This window comes from Argiope bruennichi, chromosome 5, assembly GCF_947563725.1.
Source record: "Argiope bruennichi chromosome 5, qqArgBrue1.1, whole genome shotgun sequence".
In the NCBI taxonomy this organism is placed as follows: Eukaryota; Metazoa; Arthropoda; class Arachnida; order Araneae; family Araneidae; genus Argiope; species Argiope bruennichi.
Window position 1 is genome coordinate 37,874,827 of NC_079155.1, and position 25,482 is coordinate 37,900,308.

At 28.0% G+C, this 25,482-nt stretch overlaps 1 protein-coding gene across 2 annotated transcripts in view; it reads left to right on the forward strand.

The window, feature by feature from the left end:
* Positions 1–15,522, forward strand: part of LOC129969666 (synaptotagmin-7-like) — a 292,924-nt gene extending 277,402 nt beyond the window's left edge. For both annotated transcript variants that reach the window (XM_056084322.1, XM_056084323.1), the window contains exons 7-8: positions 3,878–3,986; positions 13,634–15,522. In XM_056084322.1, the coding sequence (XP_055940297.1) occupies positions 3,878–3,986; positions 13,634–13,941 (417 nt within the window). In that variant the 3' untranslated portion in view covers positions 13,942–15,522. The remainder of the gene's footprint in view (positions 1–3,877; positions 3,987–13,633) is intronic.
* The last annotated feature ends 9,960 nt before the right edge of the window (positions 15,523–25,482 follow it).

The following is a 25,482-nucleotide window of genomic DNA, read 5'->3' on the forward strand; positions in this document are numbered from 1 at the left end:
ATTATTGATCTGATTTCGATCGCGTGTTAAGAAGCAGAGACGTACAGCGAGATCTAGTACACTTGAATTTACGATTGATTTTTTTAATTTATCAAAATAAATTTTTCTGATATATAGGATTTATTGCGTGACATCCTCCAATTCTATTCAAACAGGCATAAATTCAAACAGGATTATCAATTCAACAAATTAGCCTTGCAACTTTCGTAGAGGGGTGTGTGAATTCGGCAATTTACTTTTTGCTTTATATTGTGTGTTTTTGAGTTTCGTACTTTCATTTAGTTTGTAAGGATTATATAATCGAATTTATCCAAATAAAAATCAAGTATTGAAACTACGGAACATTTTTCTTATGATTTTTTTTTATATTTTCAAAATCATCATGGAAACATTTGCATTAGAATGTTTAGTTAATTAATTTTTTTTAAAGTTTACAGAAATATCTCTTGCTTCTATTTTGCCTCTCCTCATATGTTAAATATAAATCCGAAGTTTTTCTTAAAAAAAAGGAATACAATTTAGAATTTTTCAAACGGTAGAAAACAAGATTTATTTAGTTTAAATTTTCTTAAATTATGACGATTGAAAATGTTCATGGCATTTTAGTAATTAAAAAATTAGCTACAAAAATTACATTCGAACACTAATTTAATGAATTATAATCAAAATCATAATATTTTTATGAAAAATATATTATTTTTTTTAAAAATTATTATTTAAAATAATTATTACATTTTATAATCTTTTAAAAATTTAGAATAAGATAATTCAGGTAAGTTAAAGCTGTAATGATATCAAATTGTTTTATTAGGTACACTCGAATTCAATTTTTGTCCATATAAAAATGATTTTAAAATTCTAAAAAAAAGTTGCCCTTTCGGCTTATGAATGTGAAAAGAGAAATGATAAAAATTCCAATACTAATGAAAAATCTGAATTCTATGAAGAATTCTTCATTTCTCATTCTAAAATTTACTTAGCAGATATTTATAAGTTGCTAATGTTAACCTGACTTTGAAATTATATATATATATATATATATATATATATATATATATATATATATATATATATATATATATATATATATTGTGCAGTTTTGCATGATATATTACTGAATGAATATTGTATAATATAATTTCACACGACATAAGACAATATTGTGCAGGAAATTATATTATCTGGGATGCTGAAAATTTATCAAACTCTATCAAATGAATGAGGACAATACTATGTACAAAATTTAAACATTTTTTTAAGAAAAGTTTATCTTCTGTAAAAGTTCTTCAATTATTTTATTTAAGTGCTTCAATTATTTTATTTTTACCTTAACCTATGTATATTTAAGAATTTATTTGAAACTTCCAATTTTAATTATGCCGTGTTTGTAAAAATAAGCATGCCTTATTTTCTTCTGAAAGTAATTAATGGTGTTTAAAAGAAAATATTATCTGAACCTTCTATCAATTACAGCATAATGCTTATTTTGCTTTAATTACGGTAAAATGTAATGCAGTTCTTATTAAAGTCATTTTTATCCTGACAAAATACAAAGTAAAGAGCAAAATACTAGAAATATATTTTTTTAATTACTTAATTTCAAAACGAAAAAAATAATAATAAATGCACGATTTATAAAATTTTTAATTATACCAATAATGATGACATAATATTTTCAATAAATCTGGAGGATTCATTTTTGGCTATGAACAAAATTAATCATTTTTGTAATAATTAAATTTTCGAGGAATGTATTCCAACTGATAATTAAACGCAAGTATTAGGTATTAAAAAGTTTGATACAATTTTATTAATAAATTATTTGTCAATAAAAATATTCCATCATAGTAATTTTTTTAATATTTTATTCAAGGCTGACCTAATAATTGAGGGGTGAAGCAATTGTAATTATATAGGTCTTATTTAAAACAATATTATGTGCTGAATTTTTTATTGTATTATATCCCTCAAAAATGAAACGAATTCGATTTCATTGATTTGTACTCTATTATTATTGTAACATTTTTCGAAGCCTTATACATAAGGCATGACACGTTTGAAAAATGAAGCAATATCAATGACAGTAATGTAACATATATTTTTATTTCAAATTCAATTAATTTTCAACATCATTTATTGCCGAATTTTATAATATGTTCCTGAAACATTTATAATTTATTTTATTTAGCCATTATTGTATAATTATTCTGTATTAGTTTAGATTTTTTCATCTTTTTTATGGGGCTGCTGTAATAATTCGAAGAATGCATCAATAGCAGTCACAAATATATCATAATGAGTTCCGATTTCAAAGGAGCGTTTTTTACCAATGTTAATTGCTGAATTATTATTATAATAATGAGCCTTTAAAAGCGAGTTTTTAATACATATTGCATTATAATTATTGCATGACTACAGTTCCTCTGAAACCTTTATACCGACTATAATTTACGAAAATCTGTTAGGTTTTAAAACTTTTATGAAAGGAATTTGGTCAATGAATGTTTTATATCAGTTCTTTTCAACAACTGATGAATAGGAATAATGCGATACAATGCCCTTGAATTCAGGCCATTTTTTTCACATGTTGAATTTTTTCTTGAAATTTAATGCAAATTATTCTATACTAGTTAATATTCCCGGCATTGTTTGGAATGGAAACTTTTCATGTAAAATATTTTTATCCTAAATATACTTTTGTATAAATTATAATAATGTATACAAAATGCTTTTACCGTCTGAAATGCTTCTGTCAATTTAAAATTATAACATCACCAGAAGAATTTTAAAATTCATCGATGGCTGACATTTTTTTAACGATATTTGCTATATTATTACTGCAAATTATATTGACAAATAATGAAATTTAAAAAAAAGTTTTAAGAACATCCAGACTATTAACGAAATAGTTAATTCTTCAATATAAAAAACAGGAAAATGAACCGAACCAAAAGCTGTACCTAATACAAATTTTTAATCATCTGCTATCAAGGTTTTTTTTCCGAATTTTGATAATGTGTTCTGAGAATATCTTTATGTATATACTTTTGTTCAATTTAAAAGGAAAAAAAATATTTAATCTTCTCATCAAAGGCTTATTTTTCTAATTCTTCTCTGAACTTGATCAGAGAACTGGTGTTTTCTTTTAGTAATTGCTAATCACTATTTTAAAAATTAATAAAACAGTTATTAAAAAGATATTAATGGAAATGGAATATAAATTTTCCTAACACAGTAGAATTCCTAATTTCAAAATCGTTTGTTTTAATTTTTTTTAAAAAAAATAATAACATTGTAATTAACAATTAAAAGAAATTAAGTTGTTATCTTTTGATAAAAAAAAAATCAGTTTTAAGTTTGCATAAAAATATTTTTCTGGAATGATTTTTTCCAAAGTTACTATGGAAAAAAATGTAAAATTTTAGTTAATTTCTAATTAATTCTATATATTCGAACGATTTTCATACTCTGAGAGGTTGACAGTGCTCTTTTTTGCCTTGAATAATGTGTGCAAAATTTGATTATATTTAGACAAATGATTTACAAGTTGTGGGACATACATGCATGCATGCCTCCTAAGCCAAAATTATTTTTAATTATATTGAGACTGAAATACAATTCAGTTCCTTAAATGTATAAAGTAAGAAAAGAACAGAAATAGCAAACAAGAAAAATTAGCTGCCGATTACTGGAGTCCTTCTAAGCATCTCCATTTACAAGAGATACTGACAACTCTATTTAAGCGTTTCATTAAACTCAATTTATTTCGCCCACGGAAATGGAGTGTTTATCTTCATGTCCAGTTGCAGAGGACATAAACAAAGATTCATTTAGCCGGCTACATAATAACATTGACCCTTTTCTTCTTCTTTCGCAGCTTGGCGATCTGTTGGTGAGCTTGATGTACGTGCCCCGAACCAGCGAATTGACCATCGGCTTCATCAAGGCCAGGAAACTGAAAGCAAAAGACATCACTGGAGCATCCGGTGAGTCCGTCCCTTTCCATCGGTCAATCAGTTTTCGTTAAGGGCCTCGGCTCGATCCCCCTCTTCGAAGAATTCTTCCGGATTCTTCGTAGAGGCGGGGTCAGCCGATAATGGGCTAGACTTTCTGGAAGAGAGTGTTCTTGGAATTATGATAATATCGTCCATTATTAGATAAATGACATTTAGTAGGTGTTTTCTTTTTTCTTCTTTTTTCTAGATCTTTGAAATTCTTATAGCAATTGAATCTTTATTGCTCACATTAAGTGCCACTTTAAATTCTGAAACTATGCTATAAAGTATAATTTAAAATGTTTTACTTCTCTGAAATTACTTTGCCAATAATTTTAAATTTTGAGAGTTATTTGTTTTTTTAAGAGGAGGGGGATGCCCATACTTTTATTAGGTATTAAACATAAAGGAAATTTTACAGAATATACATGTTTAAAATCAAATAAAGCACATATTATTTCTAGCCATAAAATACAAAACATTAATAACAGAAGCACATTGCGTATTTTGGTGAAAGAATTTAATTAAAAGTAAAAAATCATTATTTTTAAATCCTGAATATTAATTTTAAATCCTGAATCAAATTAAATCATATTATATTAAATTCTAACATATTAACCTTTAATATAATATACAGTGTTAATGACGGTTCAACTATATATTCTTAACGTTGTAATTTTAACGGAAAAATAATATAATATTTCTTAATGGATATTTGGGATTCATTTCTGTTGATAAAATATTTATTTGCTTTCTCAAATCTTGCAAGAGAATATATCAGACCATGTCTGACTTTTTCAATTTTAGTCGAGAGTTTTACGAGTTTTTTAGAAACAAGATGGATATTAGATGCTTCATGATGCAGTAATCACAAAAGCTAAAATACGAATGAGAAGTGTTCGTATAATTTTGATGTATCAATAATAAATTTTTGAACATAGATACTAATATTTGATAATTCAGAAGTTATTTTCAGAAGAAATACTATCTGCGTTATGAATCAAAATGAACCGCTTTGCCTAAGCTGATTTCGATAATAATAAGGAAGTTTCAATCAAATAATATTTGATTGGCGCAAATAATATTTTTGATAGAAACGTTTAGATTAAGGAACAGGTAAAATCGCGTTATATTCATGCTGCGGTTATTCTTCTATCACAATTCAACATTATAAACATTCGCGTCATGTATTATATGTAGAGATTCTAAAACTATGAGAAAATATTTGAAGATTTGTAGAAGTTTCTAAAAGAAACAAACTAAAAGAAACGGAATTAGACTTGCATTCTTAACTTACAGCCTCTTTGATTCTAGCTTCTTCTTAACCATTAATTATAATTACCCATTTAGATAATTATAACCTTCATCCACCATATACCCAACAATGATGCATTCTGAGTATAATTTCAAAGGTATCAAGCAGTTCTCGTAAACACAAGAAACAGACAAAAATTAGACTTGCATAATTACCTTACAGCCTTTACTTGCGTTTATTCATAAAAACTGACTATAATTAGCCATTTGGATAATTATAACTTCATCCACCTTCAATTATATGATTGGATCCAACAATGATGCATTATGATGCAGTTTCAAAGATGTCAAGTATTTCTCATAAACACAAGAAAAAGACACAAATTAGACACAAACATTGCATTGTTACCTTACAGCTTCTTTTAATCGAGTTTCTTCGTAACAATTGGCTATAATTAGCCATTTGCATAAGTACAACCCTCATGCACCATCAATTATACCCAACAATGATGCATTATGAGTATAATTTCAAAGGTATCAAGCATTTCTCGTAAACACAAGAAACAGACAAAAATTAGACTTGCATAATTACCTTACAGCCTTTACTTGCGTTTATTCATAAAAACTGACTATAATTAGCCATTTGGATAATTATAACTTCATCCACCTTCAATTATATGATTAGATCCAACAATGATGCAGTTTCAAAGATGTCAAGTATTTCTCATAAACACATTAAAAAAAAACACAAATTAGACTTTCATTGTTACTTGACATCTTCTTTTAATCGAGTTTCTTCGTAACAAGTGACTATAATTAGCCATTTGCATAAGTACAACCTTTATCCACCATCAAATATATCATTGGACCCAACAATGATGCATTATGAGTACAATTTCAAAGATGACATTTCTGATAAGCACAAGAAAGAGACAAAAATTAGACTTGCAGAATTAATTATTTTATAGCCTCTTTTACTTGAGAGTCTTTTTAATATTTGGATATAATAATCCAAAACTTCGTCCATCGTAACCTATATGCTTGAAATTAACAATGGTACATTGTAAACGCACTGTTACCTTAAGCATAGTTTGCTGCTGTTTCTTCCTAGTAAATTTGACGCATAATTATTCAAAACTGCGTTTACTAGCTTAGTTGGCACAAAATACTCTACAATATTATTGCTGTCTTTTCATGATATTTTATAGCATTCAAAGTATCGAATAGCATCTTGGGGATATGCAAAGTCTTGTGTCAATAGGAAGCAGTAGTACATGCTTGAAATATATAATATACAATGGATCAAACAATGCTTGCATAATTTCTCCAAGGCCAAATATTTCTTACAAACAAGCAGCTTCAAAAGCTACAGGAATCTTGTTAGAATTAATTCTAAAATATATGTACAAGACTTAATCAGTACCTACAAGCATGTATTACAAATGGCATGTACAAATGGCAAGACTTAATTATGAATAATTATTATGAGCAGTGTTTAGAAGAAATTCATACAATCGATTTTGTATGGTACAATGTAGGTTTCGTTTTATGCCGATTCTTTGTATCATAATCTTATCACGTCATTCCCGTCCTTATATTTATATTCAAAAAACATTTGTATTAGTCGGCTGTACCATAAAGATTTGTTCTTTGATTTTAGAATTATCTTGCTTTAAAAATATGATTTGATGCATAAAAAGGTAAAACTTTTCTGGATCAATTTGTCATAAATGGACATTTTTCAAGTAGACAAAATGAACATTTTATGATTTTTTTTTTCAGATTAACGTATGCATATTATGTATATTATATATCAACAATATTAAGATGATGACAAATCAATTTTCCAAAAATATAATGGAATTATTCTTTGTTACATTTCTCCCCAAAAATTTAATCGATTTCCTATCCGAAGGAGCGGAAATCAAATAACAGAAATTATAAGTTGCTGAGATCTAACTTTTGAATTATTGAAATAAAACTAATGAGCATTCAAAATATTGGAGGCATTGCGAATGAAAGCAGAAACCTTTGCAATAAAATGTGTTCGATTATGTGGTGCAATTTAAGCAATTCAGGAAGTTTAAAATCCAAAAGAGGAAAATGTCTACTCTTCTAAATTGATGCTTAATTGATGATTAACTTAATGCTCGCTAAGTTGAAAGTAGTTACCCATTAAAGAATTAAAAAGAATGTCCCGCTTAAAGATATCATATAGATTATTGCTTAGCTGCTTTAAACTAAGCATATTTGAACTTGAAATAATCATCCTCTGGCTTATCATTACAATTTAAACCTAAAACATCTTCTTACGTTCTTAAGAAAAATACGAATGAAGAACTGTTTCACTCATTTCATTCTATCCAGCAATCCAAATGCTTTCCCGATTATACACGGGCAATTTCCGCCCGAGGTTTTTCTAAGTGACACATTATTGCCAATGGCGTGAAGATAGTTTAAGAGGGCAATTGCTTAAGGGTTTAGCAGTTAGATGAAGCTATTACATTGCTTCTGGTTAAACCGATAAACTTGGAACTGAAGAGGGAATTCTATTGGATGTTCAATGATGTGTTCCAGTTACAAGAGAAAACGGTCTTTCTAAAAATAGATATTGCATTGTGAACATCTGCTATTCAGTTGTTAGATTGAAAACGAATTGGAAAGAAGAAGGAAAAAAAATTCTAACCAGAACAAGAATGTTCCACGCTTTATTCCTCGTTTCTTTCGTTTCGAGCGGCTGTTTGTCGTTTTTATTGATCCCTGTCTTGTTTATTATTCTGCAAATATCCTTGTCATGGTATTTAGGCTGAGATAAAGTGTCACTTTGCAAGCTTTGTTTGAGTCCCTAGATGGTTGGTAAAATGGTTGCCTTCACGAATTGTAAAAGATGTTAAGATGGTGTAAAAAGAAATCGCCTGCTGAAGAATATTGTTCGTTTTGCGTCGTAAAAGTTTAAGAGTTTCTTAAAAAGAAACATTTACTTCATCAAAGAGACAGTAAAGACAGGAAGTTTACGAACAAGATCTTCAAACAACTCGAGTGAAAGTCTTTAAAATTAGTAATAAAATATATTGTAACTATTTATTTGAGGCCAGTTTGTTTTGAAACTGAAGTTGAATATTACACGATGAAATAGTATATAATTCTTATATTAGATATTGATGATTAGACATAAAACACAATCTATTTATTTTCGTTAAATATATATATTTTTTTCTCTGATAATATACATGCATTTAATAATAAGTTTAAATAACTTCTTTTTTCTTTACAACTTTCTGCATTTAAATGGGGAATAAAAATAACACTGAAAATTTATTACAACAGATTAATTTCCACAAACCCAAATAAAAAAAGTAATAATTAAATCGCAAGTTATATCTTCAAAGAAATATTATCATTCTTTTCCAAACATTTTCAACTTTTTTGAGGATACACTTAATTAAAAAAAAAACTAATTATCAAGAGGGTATTTGGATTAAAAGATTACAATCGATTGTTATTATGATTCTCTGATTCATGGAATTCTTCATTGCATTCGGTTTAAGGGAATGGTGGACTCTACTGGGCATTTTTGCTTAAGCAGGCACTTCGAGTAATGAACTTTTTTCATGCATACAATTGGAATATAAATATAACAAATATATTTTTTAAATTTAAAATGAAACATACTATTTTTTAAATGAAATATAATACAACTTTAAAAAATTTCGAAACATTCCTGGTGATTCAATTTATAATTTATTTTTATTACTTGTTCCTTATTATTCTACATTAATTTATTTGGAATAAAAAAAATTATAATTCCAATCAAAAGACAATTTTCTGAGAGATTCATTTATGCACACGGTGAATTTTTCATAAGAATTTGGTGTTTTGATGAACTAAAATTGACTTTAACTACCTAAAAATTTTAAAAACATAAGATGCATATGCATTGTCATTTTAATGTTTTATCAAGACCTTCATTATCAATTTTATATAATTTTCTCAAAAATTAAAAGATTTGGAACATTTTAAATATATTAAATCTAATTAAAGCATCGTGTTAAGAAAAAGTCATTAAAACTATATTTATTTCTCAGTCCTTCAAATATTTATTTTCTTCAGTATTATGTTCTATACGGATATTTTAGTTGAATAGAAGTACGATATAACATTAAAAAGATGACAAAACAATAAATAATGCAATGAAACAATAAAAAGAGCATTTCATACTTTTGTTCATTTTTTTTTTTTTTTTTTTTTTTTTTTTTGCTAATTTGAAGGCTACTATGTGCTAGAGATAATTTTTATTTATGTTAATGAAGTTATGGCCAGTCTTATATGTTCTGGCAGCGACATTTCCACTTCAATATTTATGGCTTCTAAAATAATGTTTCAATGTGTAGGTTCGGAAATTAATTCCATAGGCATAAAAATAATCGATGAGGAATTTAAATCAGTTACCTGCGAGCTGATTTAAATAAACTTTGAATAGCATATTCGATACAGTTAAAAAATAGATTGATTTATTTCTTTTCTTTCAAATATAAAAGGCGAATTATAGTAAATCTATCTATAAACTGATAATGCATATGAAAGTGATAGCTTATTGTTGTTCTGAAACTGAGATATCTGCAAAAGAGAATATATATAGATAAAATTTATATCTATGAAAATTAACATAAAAAGGCTGAAAAGATTCATTGAAGCAAGTGTTCGAAAATAACATGAAACTCAAAAAATGTCTTCAATTATCTTTTGAAAATCAGTTTACTTTAAAGTCTCCAATACCTTTTGAAAAATGTTAGATTGTCTTCGCGTGAAACTTAGTCACATGTTTGCGAACTATTCAAAGAAACTCTCACCTTTCGATCAATACACAGCTGTTTTTGTCACTTGTGAAATCAGCTAAACAATGCAATATATTATAAAAGAGCATCAGGGATATAAATAATATGACCCTAAAATGTGCGTGGAATAGACAGTTCAAGATATAATTGTAATAAATAATTTGTTATTTTGTAACTTAAATACATATGTATACAATAAAGAGTGCTAAAGTTGTGGATGAAAAAGGACGTGCAATTTTCGCTCTGAAATATTATTTATTTCATACGCCTTATCGGCAGCATAGTGTTAACAAATAATGGAATTTAATGATTTTTTTAACAGTTAATTTGTTTTGTTTGATATTTTATATTTAATTTTCTGTCTTAAGATTCACACATTCTTTTCAAATTCAAATTCTGAAATTTGTACTGTAAATGTACCAAATTTTTTTCCCGAATTATTATTATTATTATTATTTTAAATTTAAGTAGCCCGTAATATGTTATTGGCCACACATTCTTACTTTTTTATATTTCCATCAGATTCTAAACATAAGAATTATCTACAGAATTTTTTCGACATATGAGAGCTATACTTCAGATTTTCTTTTGATATATATGAGCTATTTTTAACATTTTGCATCTTCAGCTTTTAATAAAACAGTTTATATGAATGGCTAGTTGCATAAAGGGGATGAGTTACAAAATTAAAAATTTAACAGGCGTTCCAAAATTATTACGTATTACAATTTAAAATAAAATAAAATAATATTTTTAAAAAAAAATGAATTTTCTCTTAATACATTCATATGTCTTTTTGATTAAAAGTATATTCATCCTCTTTATAAAAATGTGTATCTTAAGCATATCCCAAATAAAAAATAAAAGTCCAGTTTTGACAAAAATCATTAATTTACTTACAAAAATTACATTTTACCTTTAGAGAATTGGAAAATATTATAAAGAATTTTTGTAATTATGAAAATAAACTGTAAAAATATTCAATGGTAACTGGGAAAATTACCGATCAGGAGATGATAATGCTCCAAAAGTCCTTTAAGACATTTTGGATACAAGTCAATTTTTTCTTAGAGCCATCCATTTTCAACACGCTGTCCCAGAATTTTCAAACTAAGTATGTATATATATGTATAAAACATTAAATAGGTCGAAAATCGCTCTTATGGCTTATTGTTGAATAGTAACAATTAAATGTGAATAAATAGCCGTATAATATATTTAGATTGCTGCACTTAATCCAAAGCTTGACTTAGCTGATCAATGGAGTTGAAAATATGATAAGGAATACTCGGAAGACAGCTCACTGGAACCTCTGTTTCTCAGAGGAAAGAAATAGTACAAGCAATCAAGAATTCAATCAAACAGAAGTTTTAATCGAGAGCGAAAATAGGCTTAACACTTTGACTACCACGTGACTTCTCATGCCTAATAGGGCCGAACCACTTATCTAATTAGATTACCCCTTCTTTGTTTTAGTTAAGCAGTAGCAAAGAAAGGGCTATCTCATCAAGCAGGTAAACTGCCATAAATCGTGGCAATGAGCTTGTACACCGTCCCTAGATAAATATTCGTCATGCCTTCTTGCCTATGAAAATTGATATACATATGTTCTATATCTGCTATCTTCCATTTTTTGCCTTAAAATAAAGCTTTAAAAAATTGGTTGTTTATTGATATCAGAAGATTTTATTATTATATTGGAAGAGATTAAACCTTAAAAAATACGATAGAAATATCAAGTCTTAGATGAGATAGAAATAATCTTAAGATATAAGTAAGATCTTAAGATAGAAATATCGAGTTTAAAGCGCACGAAAAAAAAATGCTAAACCAGGTACTTCGCTAATTTAAAGTTCGCAAAAAGAAACAAAAGTTTTAACTTTGAAGCCTAAAACAATGATGAATAAAGAAGATTGCTGTGGATTTCTAAAAAATAATGTCTTTGTCTAGGATTTTAATATTTACCTTTTACCTGCCAGTACAATTATGCCTTATATAATGCAATTGCCATTATATTTGCTATGCGTTCTTTACAATTTTTATCCAATATATTACAGAATTCTAATTTCTTATTTATTTCATCAATCTAAATGAAATAGAACCACATGGTATCTTATGAATATATTTTACAATTCCTTTAATTTTCAGAAGAAAAATAATATTACGATTTTTAACTCGTCTAACCATTATTTATAAGCAAAACTATGATTGACTGCAAGCCAAGAATGACAGCAAGTATTTGATCTTAAGATTTATAAGGTTAAATTTTTTTTAGATATATTTTGTTGAATCTGAATTAGATTCAGATTTAAGATACAGATGTCAATATTGCCCAAGTCAAACAATTTTGTGTATCACAATATTAGTAAAAGAAATTAGAACCTCGAAATTTAAATTTTTCCCTAAATTAAATTAAAAAAAAAAAAACTAATCAGTTGGTTTGACTTTTACAAAATTTAGTGAGTGAAGCTGATAATTATTATTTTTTGCTATTTTTTTTCTGTATAATGATAACATTTATTTTAAAAAGTTATGTAATCAACAAAAGTGCCACAAATCTTTATTTTCAGAGATCGTACCCGATTTTAACTTAATATAAAAATTAATACCTACATATAGAAAGATATTTCATACGTATGAATGTAATAGTAAAATCCATGAAAATATTATTAACCATGTGTTATTGCTGTCATTTGAATATTTCGTTGATGGGAATATTCTTACAAGTTTAAGAAGTACAAATTAATAGAATAAAACAGATTTTAGTTTACCTAATGGAATCTTTTGTGTTTTGTCCAAAAACTGTAAAATCATATTAAACAAAATATATTCATATTGTTACAAAATTTCCGGGGTTCGTTTGGATAGTGGGAGTTATATGGTGTGGAGAACGTTCAATCAGCAGGCGGCAGTAGAAAAAAAACAACGACTTTTATTTACACGAAGACACACATCACAGCACAAAGACGACAACTATATACAGCACAGAAGACGATTATCTTCGGCCGAAACGTGCAACATACAACAAGACTCTACTGCAGACAGTAGCGCACAGCTTAGTTCAGCACTAGCTTGACTCCGTCGCTGCCCCGCTTATCCCAGTTCTTCACCGTCGATCCCTACTACTCTTCTCTGTCGCTTCCGACTACGATTCTCCGATCTGGTTCACGACGACCCCGCACTCCTTTTATAGGTCTCAGGAGGCGGGGCTAGAAGCCTCTCAACCAATCAGGAACGTTCGAAGCGTATCTCGGTTCCTAATGGACGGATCGGGAAACTTCTCGATGTTTCGAGAATAATCTATTTTGGCGCCAAAGTCGCCAAATTCGTCGCCAAGTCGCCAAATGGTCGCCAAGCTCCGGGACCTTCGATGGAACCAACTATGCTCGGAAGCAGCATCACAAATTCGTAACAATATTTAATAGTTTCTTAATAGAATGCATTAACATGCTGTCTGCATATAAAAACTTGGTGAAAAGCATTTTTTACTTATTATTGTTTATGTAGAAAATGATGAGCTATTGATTCTAATGATCATTTTTATTCTAGATCCTTATGTTAAGGTCTGGCTCATGCGTGGAGATAAGAGGATGGAGAAAAGGAAGACCGCCATCCACAAAGCAACTCTCAACCCCGTCTTTAACGAGGCGTTCTCATTCATCGTATCTTGGGAGCACATACGAGAAACGACACTGGCAGTTACGGTCATGGACTGGGACAATGTGGGTCGGAACGAGGCCATCGGCGGGTTGGTCATGGGGTCCAAATCGGGCCCTGCCGAGTCAAAGCACTGGGGCGAGATGCTGAATAAGCCAAGGACCGCCGTTGTCCAGTGGCAGAAACTGAAGCCTCTTTGAAGAAATTCGAAGGGGCTCGCCACCATCTATCTCTGTCTGTGTCGCTGTCACTCTGTAATCAATGTGTCATCCCCCAGAGCGCGGGAAAGAAACAACATGCAACGACCGCCCCGGTGCTTTATGGGAAAAAAACATCGAACTGCGTCGCTTTTCTCGTGCAACGAACGACAGTCACTCTCTCTATGTGTGTAACCCAAAAAGAATATGGATTGTAATCTGTCTGTGTGTCTCTTTCTTCAAACCCAATACCCCTTTATAGTCCCCTAATTGTTGTTGATGTCGTCTTTTCGCAACGCACAAGACGGGTCAGTTCGCGGCCGAGGAACGGCGCTTCCGCTTATATTACGGGGCCAAAAAGAAAATATTAAGTATAATAATGAGATATATCTATCTGATCGTTTTTGTTGTGTTCTTTTTATGTTATATCCGCATTCCCGCACCGCTCTGCTCTGTGCGCTCTTTGTTCTATTACTTAAGTTACCTTTCAGCAGGGACTGTCGCAATGCGCTGGGACAGTACCTTTCCCCAACCTGCGCACTGCCTATCTATGAACAACGAACGGGCTGTAAATCCGATTGTTTAGCGACAGGTAGTTAACCTGATAAGGCCCGCAGGTTGCCTCTTTGCAATGCTCTTTGCATTTTTTTAAGCACTCCCGGTGCCATGGCTTCAAGTCTGTTGTCTTCTCCTCTCAATATGAATATTAGTTGAATATGAATGTCAGGACAAAGTGAAATCCTTAAAATAATTATTAGCCATGCGCTACTTGTTGGCATTTGAATGTTTTGCTCATGTCAGTTCATACACGTTCAATTGCTTAGCAAATGAAATTCAATAGCAGAAAATCATTAAGTTACAGCAGTATACAAAATGTTTAATAAGCAATTTTATAAAAAAAAATCCATCAGGAATGTTTAAATAGAATGAAATGAAATGATGCATTTTAAGACATAGTTGTAACATCACGGTTAGAAATATTCTGTGTAAAATAAAGCTGTTTTTTAAACGTTGAATTCCCTTTTATAAAATAGATTTGAAGATTCAATAATCATATTTAATGACATAATATCTAGTTATAAACAAAATTGTCCTGAACATTTTTGTTTTCTTTCTCTAAACTGTCAAATTATACAGCCAAACAATGAATTATTTATATCTTAAATTTAATATAATATCAAGTTCCCCTAAAAATTAGATTTCTGCAATTTCATTTGACAATACAGCTTATAAGTATTAATTTCTTTTAAAAAATTGAGCGAGAAATTATAATTCAAAAATTTCAGTAATTTCAGTTTGTATAAACCGACTCAGAATAATGGAAAATTGACGCTAAATTTCTTGAGTTTAAGGAAAAATAAATAATACTTATACAGATATAGTTGGATTGTATTCCATTTTATATTGATTCACGTAAAAAACGATAAACCAATTTTCTACATTTTTAATATCATTCACAACTAGTCGCTGATATTTTTCAACTAATTCAGACTCATGATTTACATAATTAAAAATATTACAAAAATTTCATCTTCACATGCAAAACACTGCCATATAAGGACTGTAATATAATCATCTTAAACTATAGAAAATTTTTATCATATAAATCTTTATGAATCATTACAATATTGTTTCATATATGATTAAAAGTTTTTAAAAAATTATTATAGCCAAATTTTAAGTTATTATATAATAAATTCATCAATTACAAATTTATTTTCACCGTTTCAGAATAAGTAAAATATAAAATTCGGAAATAATAAGAATTTTTTTTTCTAAATTTATGAATATATAAATATTTTTAACTAGTTCAAAACATATTAGTTTTAAAATTGATATCCAATAAATTTTCTGAAAATTGAAAATAATTTCTTCAAAATCAATGCAATTTTCTACGGCACTGTTACACATTGTATTAAAGCATTTCAAATGATTTCAAATTACATATGCATTAAAATACAAATCACTGCCTAAAGCTTCAATATTTCAAATGCCTTCTTTTATAAATCAGCTTTAACAAATTTTCATCCTTTGCAAATAGAAAATGAGGTATTAAAATTTATTTTTACTCTATTTTTCGACGCGGTTTTAAATGAATTTTTAAACATTCTAGATTTTTATATGTAATGAATTTCAATGAAAATATAATTGTTAATTTACTAGGCGTAGAGAAATATCCTATTAACATTAAATTTCATTTTTCATGAATTAGTATTTCTCGACAAATTACAAATCGATTTAATTACTAAACCGATTTTGCTCTATTATCCTTAATGGAAAATCGATGTTCAAAGATGACTGCTTCAAACTTTAAGCTTGTCTTGAAAGTCACTGCATTGAAAGCGAATAATTCTTAATTAATTTCGCTGGCATGACTTTAAACTTAGTGATAGATAAAATAAACGCTGAGGAATTTAACTATTTATTCTTGTTTTTTTTCTTTTTAAATTTATTTCAATTGTATACTTTTTTTTCAATAGTTAATCTGAAAAAGAAAACACCTCAAAAAACCTATTCATTTTAAAGAAAACCGTTTTTGAAATTATACTCCATGCCATCTTTTCTTTCGGACGTAGATAAATTTTCTCAGAAATCAAATTAAGTTAAATTTGAGTGTGTAAGGGTGTTTAGGGAATAAAAGGCATGGTCCTTAGCTGGGATTCTAGTTATCACATTTAATTAAACTCTGAAGATTCAATCAAGGGCAATATATAACTTGGGTGTTTTCAAGATATAACTCCATATTTTATTTTCGCAATGTGACAAAAGAAACAATATAATATTTTAGAATATTATGCGATATTATGAATTCTGATTGCACAGTATTAAAAATAATTTGCTACTCTCAGAACAACCAATTAACTCGCGATAGCATTACTATTTTATGGTAGTCTTGAATATGGTAAAATATTGTAATAATTTACGGTATTTTTAATAATTTATATAATAATTTACGGTATTTTTAAAAATTGTCAAATATTGTACAATTATTTGCTCTGTTCTGGAATACTGTCAAATATTGTACGATATTGTACATTAATTTAGGACATTCTGGAATATTGCCAAATATTGTAAGATATTGATCAATAATTTACGATATTGGGGAACATTGTATAATATTGTACAATTTATGATATAATGGAATATTGTACGATATTGTAAAATACTGTACGATATTCTGGAATGCTGTCAAATATTGTACAATAATTTACGATATTCTGAAATACATTAAAATATTATACGATATTTTGGAATATTATACAATAATTTTTGATACTGCAGAACATTGTACTATACTGAAAATGTTGTGCGATGGTATTTTTAATACTATACGTTATTATAAATTGAGTATTCATATAATTTTCAGTTGGTGTAATTTATTATACAATAGTAAAAGATTTCATGAGTATCGCAAGCAAAATTTATAATATCGCATGACATTCTTATGCTACCAAAATTTTAAACTAAAGCAAGATGTTTGGTAGATTACATTATTGTATGGAATCGTACAGTTTTCTATGATATTCTAAAAAGTCCAGAACATCATTAAATTTATTTCTTTCAGCCATTGTAAATCTAAAGGGAAATTAACGTAAATGAGCAACAGGATTGTCTCTCCCGGGGAGTTGACAACATCTGCTCTTCTTGCCTTTGCACCGCTCTATGTCTTCCATTTCATTCTGTCTCTGCGTGTGCCGTAGCTTTGCGCGTTATAAGTGTCGCGGAGGCCCCTCTTGCGGGCGTTCCTCGGCAGCGCTCCCATCCCCTCATTGCACGACCTCCTCCACCCTTCGAGAAAGAACAATTGTTGGACTCCAATATTTCACTTACTAGTAATCCCATTACCCGATAACAAATGAAGTTATACAATGAAAAAGTGTTCATATATTTCTCGATGTACTGACTAATAAAAGAGGAACTTATTCTATTGCAATGAACTTCACTTTTTGTATATGTGTGTGATCTAAGTATAAATTGTATATATTCATGTTTGGCTTAAAATACATAATTAGTATTTTTCAAATGATACTAATGATTTAAGAGCACTTAATTTATTAATAAGCAAATTTTTTGTTATGTTTTATAAATGTTTATAAGAATTTCTAACTGTGTATGTGTGAAATATTTATCATGAAGTAGGAAGTTATGAAGCGAAATAGCATATAAATTTTGTATTTGAATGCAACAAAATTTTATGCTAAAATTTAGAGATGGAAATAATTGATTCTAAGTGATAGAAACAATAAGATTGCATATTAAATCTAAAATATATCATGATAAACAAACATAAAATGTTTCATGAAAATACATGCATCAAAATTGCTGAAAGTATTCAATACTTATTAGATAATTTAAATTGATAACATTCGAATTCATTAAATTTTATTATATATATATATATATATATATATATATATATATATATATATATATATATATATATATATATATATATATATATATATATATATATATATATATATATATATATATATATATATATATATATATATATATAATGTAGCTATAATTTTTAATGATCAGGACATTCAGCATTTTGCACCAGAGCAGGATGTATGATAAATAGAAACACATATGTTTATTATTGAAAAGCGTCAGCTCTTAAAAAGTATGAGGTGACTATACAAGCATATATACACGTTTGTATCCGTTTCCTAAATACGTCTATTCATATTCGAATGATTTAGTGATTTTACTCATGAAACATGACAATTCCTTAAGACGATATATATAAAACGAAAAAAAGATTCCATATTGTAAATGCCAAAAAAAGCAGCAGCATTTAAGCAACACAATATATTTAAAATATTGTTATGATACTTCTTCGATGTTGTGCAACATTGGAAAATATTCCTTAATATTTTATTATTACAAAGGAAAATCAATTTTTATGTTTTACCAAATTTAAAGAGCATGTTACTTTTATTACATTTGATATAACTGTGCGATTACGTATCACTGAATTTTGGAAAAAAATGTACAAACCCAATATTTTACAAGATATAGCCATATGGCCATAGTATTAAAAAATATACTAACCCAATGTATTTCAAGATCATATAATATTCTCTTCTGTTTTAAAAAGCAAATTCTAATTAATGCTGAATATGGTCAAATGCAAATTTGACCATATCTAATGAATCTCTTTATTATCTAATGAAAAATATGTTTCAACAAGTGCATATTATTATATTAATTTATCTGAATTTTATCATGTAATTTTCAAATTGTAATCAAGGATCTGTCTTTCCCAAATTTATTCGAATATCTATAAACGTATAGAGGAACAACGAATTTCACGTTCAACACAGGGTATCCCAATTGATATTTTATAAACTTTAAACATACAAATCTAACATGCAAATCAATTCATTTTTACGATAGAACATTGGGTCAGAAACATAAAGAAGTTCCGCTACAGGGGTTTCTTCGTCAGTGAATTCAGTAAAGCAAGGATGTAAAAGATAAAACGTATATGGAATCAATGGAATACAAATTTATAATTCTATACAAAATCGTTTGATTAAAAATATTAAAAGTTTTTCCAAGTAAGGCATATAAGATAATGATAAGTAATTCACCATATCGATAACAAGTAACTGTTCAAAAGACTTACCATCCAAAGTAATACATATTTTGCAAACTTTACATGCAACGCGGTTGATATCCTTTACATTTATTTACTTTACACATTTTATCTGTCGTATCCTTATATTTCACTAAGTTCACTGACAGATTCCCATGTAATGCTCCTTCTTTTCCGTTTTATCGCAGGTCTTAAAATAAATGACTTGTTCCTGTATGTCAGGCAAAACTTTAAAGTTATAAATGACATTTTGAGACGCCCTGTATAACTAAATCATCTGCTATATATCGTGATCATAAATCTGATCGAAATTTGAAACATTAGTATCATCTATCAATGTTGGAGACATGCTTTTTCGGTAGATATCGGTGTTACCCTAGTGATTTCAAACAATGACTGATACTGTAATATTTTCTGGTCATTGTCATAATTTCGAATAGCAGTATGGCTTCGATGTATTTTGATACGAATTAGAGCTAATCATCGCCAATAGGAGGAGGTCGTGACTTAGGGATTCTAGAATGGAGCAGACCCGCATGTAGGTGTACAAAGAGTGTTCCCGTAGAGTGTAGGCAGGGGCGGGGGCCCGTAGGGGGCCTGGGCCGGATAGGTAGGCCTAGGGACTGGGCTCCACCGCCTCCCAATCCCTTTGAGAACATAATATGTTTGTATGACGGAATTTGAAGAAATATCTCTATATTTATGTATCTGGCTGAAAGTGTAAATAAAAACGAAAAAATGTTGGTGTGTTTTTGTCATTTCATTTCAGATATGTTTGGACACTGCATCAGTCACTAATAATCAACGCATGAATAAAACTTATAGCATTTTTTTTGAAATTTAAAGTAAGCTTTGTGTTATTAAAATACACTGGTCCATTTACAGGTAAACACCATTCTAAGGCGTAGGTATTCTTCATATTTTTCTTTATCTCCAGCCGTAGGTATTATCTCCAGTTATCGCTAATTTATTCAAAATTGCCTTCTTAAAGCAAAGTTATGAGTACAAGTAACATCTATTATATCTATCAGCTGATAACAATAATTATTTCTATCAAATTAATATATCAAACTTAATACTTTTTTTCCACAAAAATGATAAATATATTATATAAATGTTATATACTTTATCGATAAAGTATTATAAAGTATGGATATTTCTTTACTTTAAAACTGTAGTGTTAAACAAATTTATAAAGCTTTTTTTTTTCAAAATACATTCTATATGTACAAAATATTACCTGTTTCTCTGAAATATTTCCCATTATGTTGGCATAAGAGGGCATTTTCTTCAGCTCTTTTTTTAGGTAAGATAATGCTGACAGTTAATTCTCCAACAAAAACAGTCCATACATAAGAAATGCAGAAAATTATCAGACATTTAAAGCAACTTATTTAAATTTGTATTTTCATTTTGAGGTTTAATGATTTTTTACTGAAGAAACATATACATATCATACATTATAAATAAAACATTTAATTGAAATGAAGCACAATCAACATTGTAGTGAGCCATATATTTATATAGTATATGACGAAGCTTTGATACTTTTTTTAGTTAAATTTGCTAAATTATTTAAGCAAAATTTATCTATGACGAATACATGTATTGCTACATTGAAAGATTATATAAATAATTTTAAATGTCCATTCATAACTTGATTTTATTGATAAATCCCTATCAATAATATTAAAATATAATGCCAACTTAGATTATTCTGATATTTTTAGAAATATTAATAATTTTTGGTAATTAAATAAATCAATGTAAAACTCAAGATTCTTTAAAATTATGTTTTCTATATATATTCAGTTTTTGATAAAATGAAATTCATTCAAAAACATTTAATTATGCGGATTAATAAAAAAAAATGTTTTAAAAATTCAAAATGATTACTTTTATCGTTTTTAAGTGCGATCGTATTAAATAAAGCATGAGCTCATAAAAATTGACTTATTATGACAGATTATATACTATATTCTAACACATCAAAATATTTTCTGTATTCTGATACAATGGGTAAATATTGGGTAAACAGATTGAAAACATTAAATGCAGTAACAAAGTCTACAATATCCATGATTATAACATTTTCATGACAATGCTATGATGATATCAAAATACAACTTCTACAATGACACCACTTAATGCAAATATTTATATAAAAACATATTTAATTTTAGTGGTTCAATTTGTTAAAAAATTACTATTTAAGATTTAATATTCTTGATTTCTATGATGAGAATTTTGCTTGAAAATAGTTTATAATTAAGTAAAATTAATAAAATTATAAACAAGATCGGTCAAATAATTTTAAAGAAAAATATATAGATTTTGTACTTAACGAAATATTCAAAGAGAAAATAATATAATAAAATAAAACAAATTGAGCTTCAGAATTTGACTAATATCCATATTTCAGACCTGCTAATTATCTTAATGTCAAACTTGTAGACATTCACTAAATTTGAACCAAATACGTTCCTGGAATTTCTTTGTAATTTCGCACATAAGCAAACATGTTAACTCAAAAACATAACTATTACATACATGACATTTGGCTCACATTTTTAGCATTTAAAATAGGGATATTTTTTCAAATTTTGGATAAATACATAAAAAGGATTGTAAGTTCGGTTGATCTGTTGATAAGTTAGGCATGATAAGATTTCGGTTGATAAGTTAGGCATGTATGTAAATGGACAACTAAGAAACGTAACAATTTAAATAAAAGAAATTTGGTATGTGATTTTTTTTTACTAAAATTGCAGTTTTTTTTAATCAAATTTCTAATTTAATGTCGAAAAAAAGATGTCCTAAAGGCGCATTTGTGAGGTTTTTTATTACGTTAGAATAACATAACTCTCAATTGAAATTAAAAAGGAAAGCCTGAATACTCCTTGCCTAGAGAATATTGCACACGGTACCCGAAATTTTTGCAAGAGTGACAATAGCTCCTTTATTAGAACATATTCAAAAGAGCCAAATGTTGTGCATAAGAAAAAAAAACACTTGATGCATTTAAAATCGTATTTAATACATTTAACATTTCACAAATAAAATATTAAACATATGAAATACGGATATATTTCAGATATAAAATATATCTTTACTCCCAAATTTGTATATCAAGCTTACATACACATATATTATCCAAAGGTAGATAATTATAGTAAAATATTTATTTTAAATGAAAACTTTCGTCTATTTTTACTTTCATGTTAACAACGAAATATTATTTATTCCTAGAATTACAATTTCTATATTTATTTTTTCTGAAAAATATTTGAAAAATATACTATATTAGCTGAAAATTTCTTACTGCTGAAAATGAAATCAATTTTTATGAATTTTTTCATCAGAATTTGCATAGCAATATAGTTTTTATTAAAACTCTTCATAGAAATAAATATTGTTTTCCTTTTAAATGAACTCATTCTTCTTCATTTTAAATTCACTTTTCTCCACGTCAAAGAAAATCGTTAAAAATTCTGGAAATAATGAAAAAATCTACGCACATATATCTTCCCCAAAAATAAAAAAATAAAGTACATTTGTTCAATTTCCTATTCGAAATTAAATATGCATATACAATGAGTAAATATATATAAGAATTTCTCATAAATTCTTCTTTGATAAAAAAAAACAACCTTCATTTAACTATTTCTGAATAAAAGCTTTTAATCAAAATTCCAGCAAGACTTTACAAAAAATACAAATTAGAATTTTTGTTCAGGAGTTATTATGCTAAAATAAGTAGCTTATGTCAATTTTCAGAAGCTAATGTTTTAGAATTTTAGTTTGGTTGATTTTGCCGCTAATTACAAATCTTTTGTAGCATTCATTTGTCAAGGCTTCCACAAAATGTTTCTCTCTCTATTAATTACAAATATTGGGAAAATCGATTGATGTAATCCCAAACTAAATTGAATTTCTGATTTTATATTTTGCATCTGCAATTGCATCTTTGAGCATATATTTTATGTTGGCAAGACAGCATTCAAATTATTTCCATTTTCAAAACTCAGTAGTGTAATTACAAATGTAATTTCTTGAAACCCAAATGAGTTGGCTCTCCTGTTTTTAAAAGATTAATTTATAAAGATAATCAAAATTTTGCTCAACACAACATACTTTCAGTAGTGAATTTAATGCAGATTTCAATTAATTTTGTAATTTTCTGTATTAGGATTGTTTTATTACAGAAGTGTTAACGTTTTCTTTGTAATATGGCAGCATGAATGAATGGTTGCAGTTCAAGTTATTTGTATACTTTTTGAAAATAAACAGAATTATTTTACAGAAACCATAAAACAAAATAAACATATTTTTTCAAAGAAAATATACACACGTAGATATTTCACAGTTATAAATTAAACACTACTCATGTTTTCTAAATTATTGAAAAACAATGCATACCAAATCCTTTTTTATCTTTCGGGAACAGACAAATCCTCTTGTAGTTGTAAAATATAATTTATATAATTTATAGATATTTGTAAAGAGTGCCTCTGTTCATATTTATACTTCTAATATATCATTTTTTTGTTTCTACATTTAAAAAAATTACGATTTCCATTCAAATTCACATTTTTACATTATTTTTGTTTTCCTTAATTGTTTGTAAAACTCCATTGCCGAGGTTTGGTTCGAGGATTTACTGAATTATCTAATAATGTTTGATTTCAACACCAGAGCTTTATATAGTTTTTAATAATACTGATGTCATTTCAATTGCCTTTCTGCCTTGTGTATATAAAAGCTTAAAGCGTTCGTTTATTATTCAGGTAATATTCATTTCGAAATACTTAAACACATTTTTGAATTTAATTGAATTTAAGGACTTCATAAAGTTAGATAAAAGTAAATAGACAAAGAAAGTACTAAAGTAATGGATTTTTCCTTCCTTTATCATTACATTTTTTATCTTATTTTATGCACGTCATCCAGAATAAATTAAACTATTTAATAGTATTGTGGAAACCGCCAAAACAAACGTTTAACCTAAATATGCAGAAATACAGTGTAGTGGGAACAAAAAGCTATAAAGAGGATCTCAAACTTCTGTATATATACAGGGTAATATAAGAGTTTTTTTATTTCAAATAGAGGGAAACTCGCATATTATAAGATCACATGTCAGTCAAACAGGATTGTCTGGTTATAGAATGGTACACAAATACGTAACTGATCTGCACATTTATCAGTCAGTTGAATACAAAATACAAAGTCAACATAAAATTTTATTTAATATATTTCACCTAGCATATTTTTATGATGTTTCATCTTCGATTGACACATAATTTCAAGTAATTCCAATAGATTGAATCTAGCCCAATTTAACATTAAAGCTAAACTTAATTTTGATTCGACTTATGGCTAATTTCAATGAGTTAGATTTGACCTACAAGATATCACATGTGATATTTATTATGCATACAGTTTAAAATCATAATCTATAAAATGATCAATGAATTTCTTATAATTCCATCTGTCAGAACTGATAAGGGTCACAAGAAATATGTAGGAAATACAAATTCTACAAATTGTGAAAAAACGTTGAATTCATATATGACTCCTAAGGATGGATTGAAACTGTTGTTTGGTCATCATGATTATAAGATTCCATGTATGCGATTTTTTTATTCTGGGGAAACTTAAAAATAATTACTTTCGAAATGATATTTAAATTTGGTAAAATTCTAGCGTTAGATTGTCAATGACTGCAGGAAATGTAGGAGACCTTTGATAATGCACTTCATCCATTATTTATATTGTAATTAATAGTCACTAAAATTATTTATTGTAATAATCTCTGGCTGATTATTGTTCCTTTTGACCTCGCCTACTTATTTAATAGTCATTCTTTATTTCTAGTGCACTTCCCATACTATTACAAAATATGCTTTATTTTGCAAGCTTCACTACCTTTACAA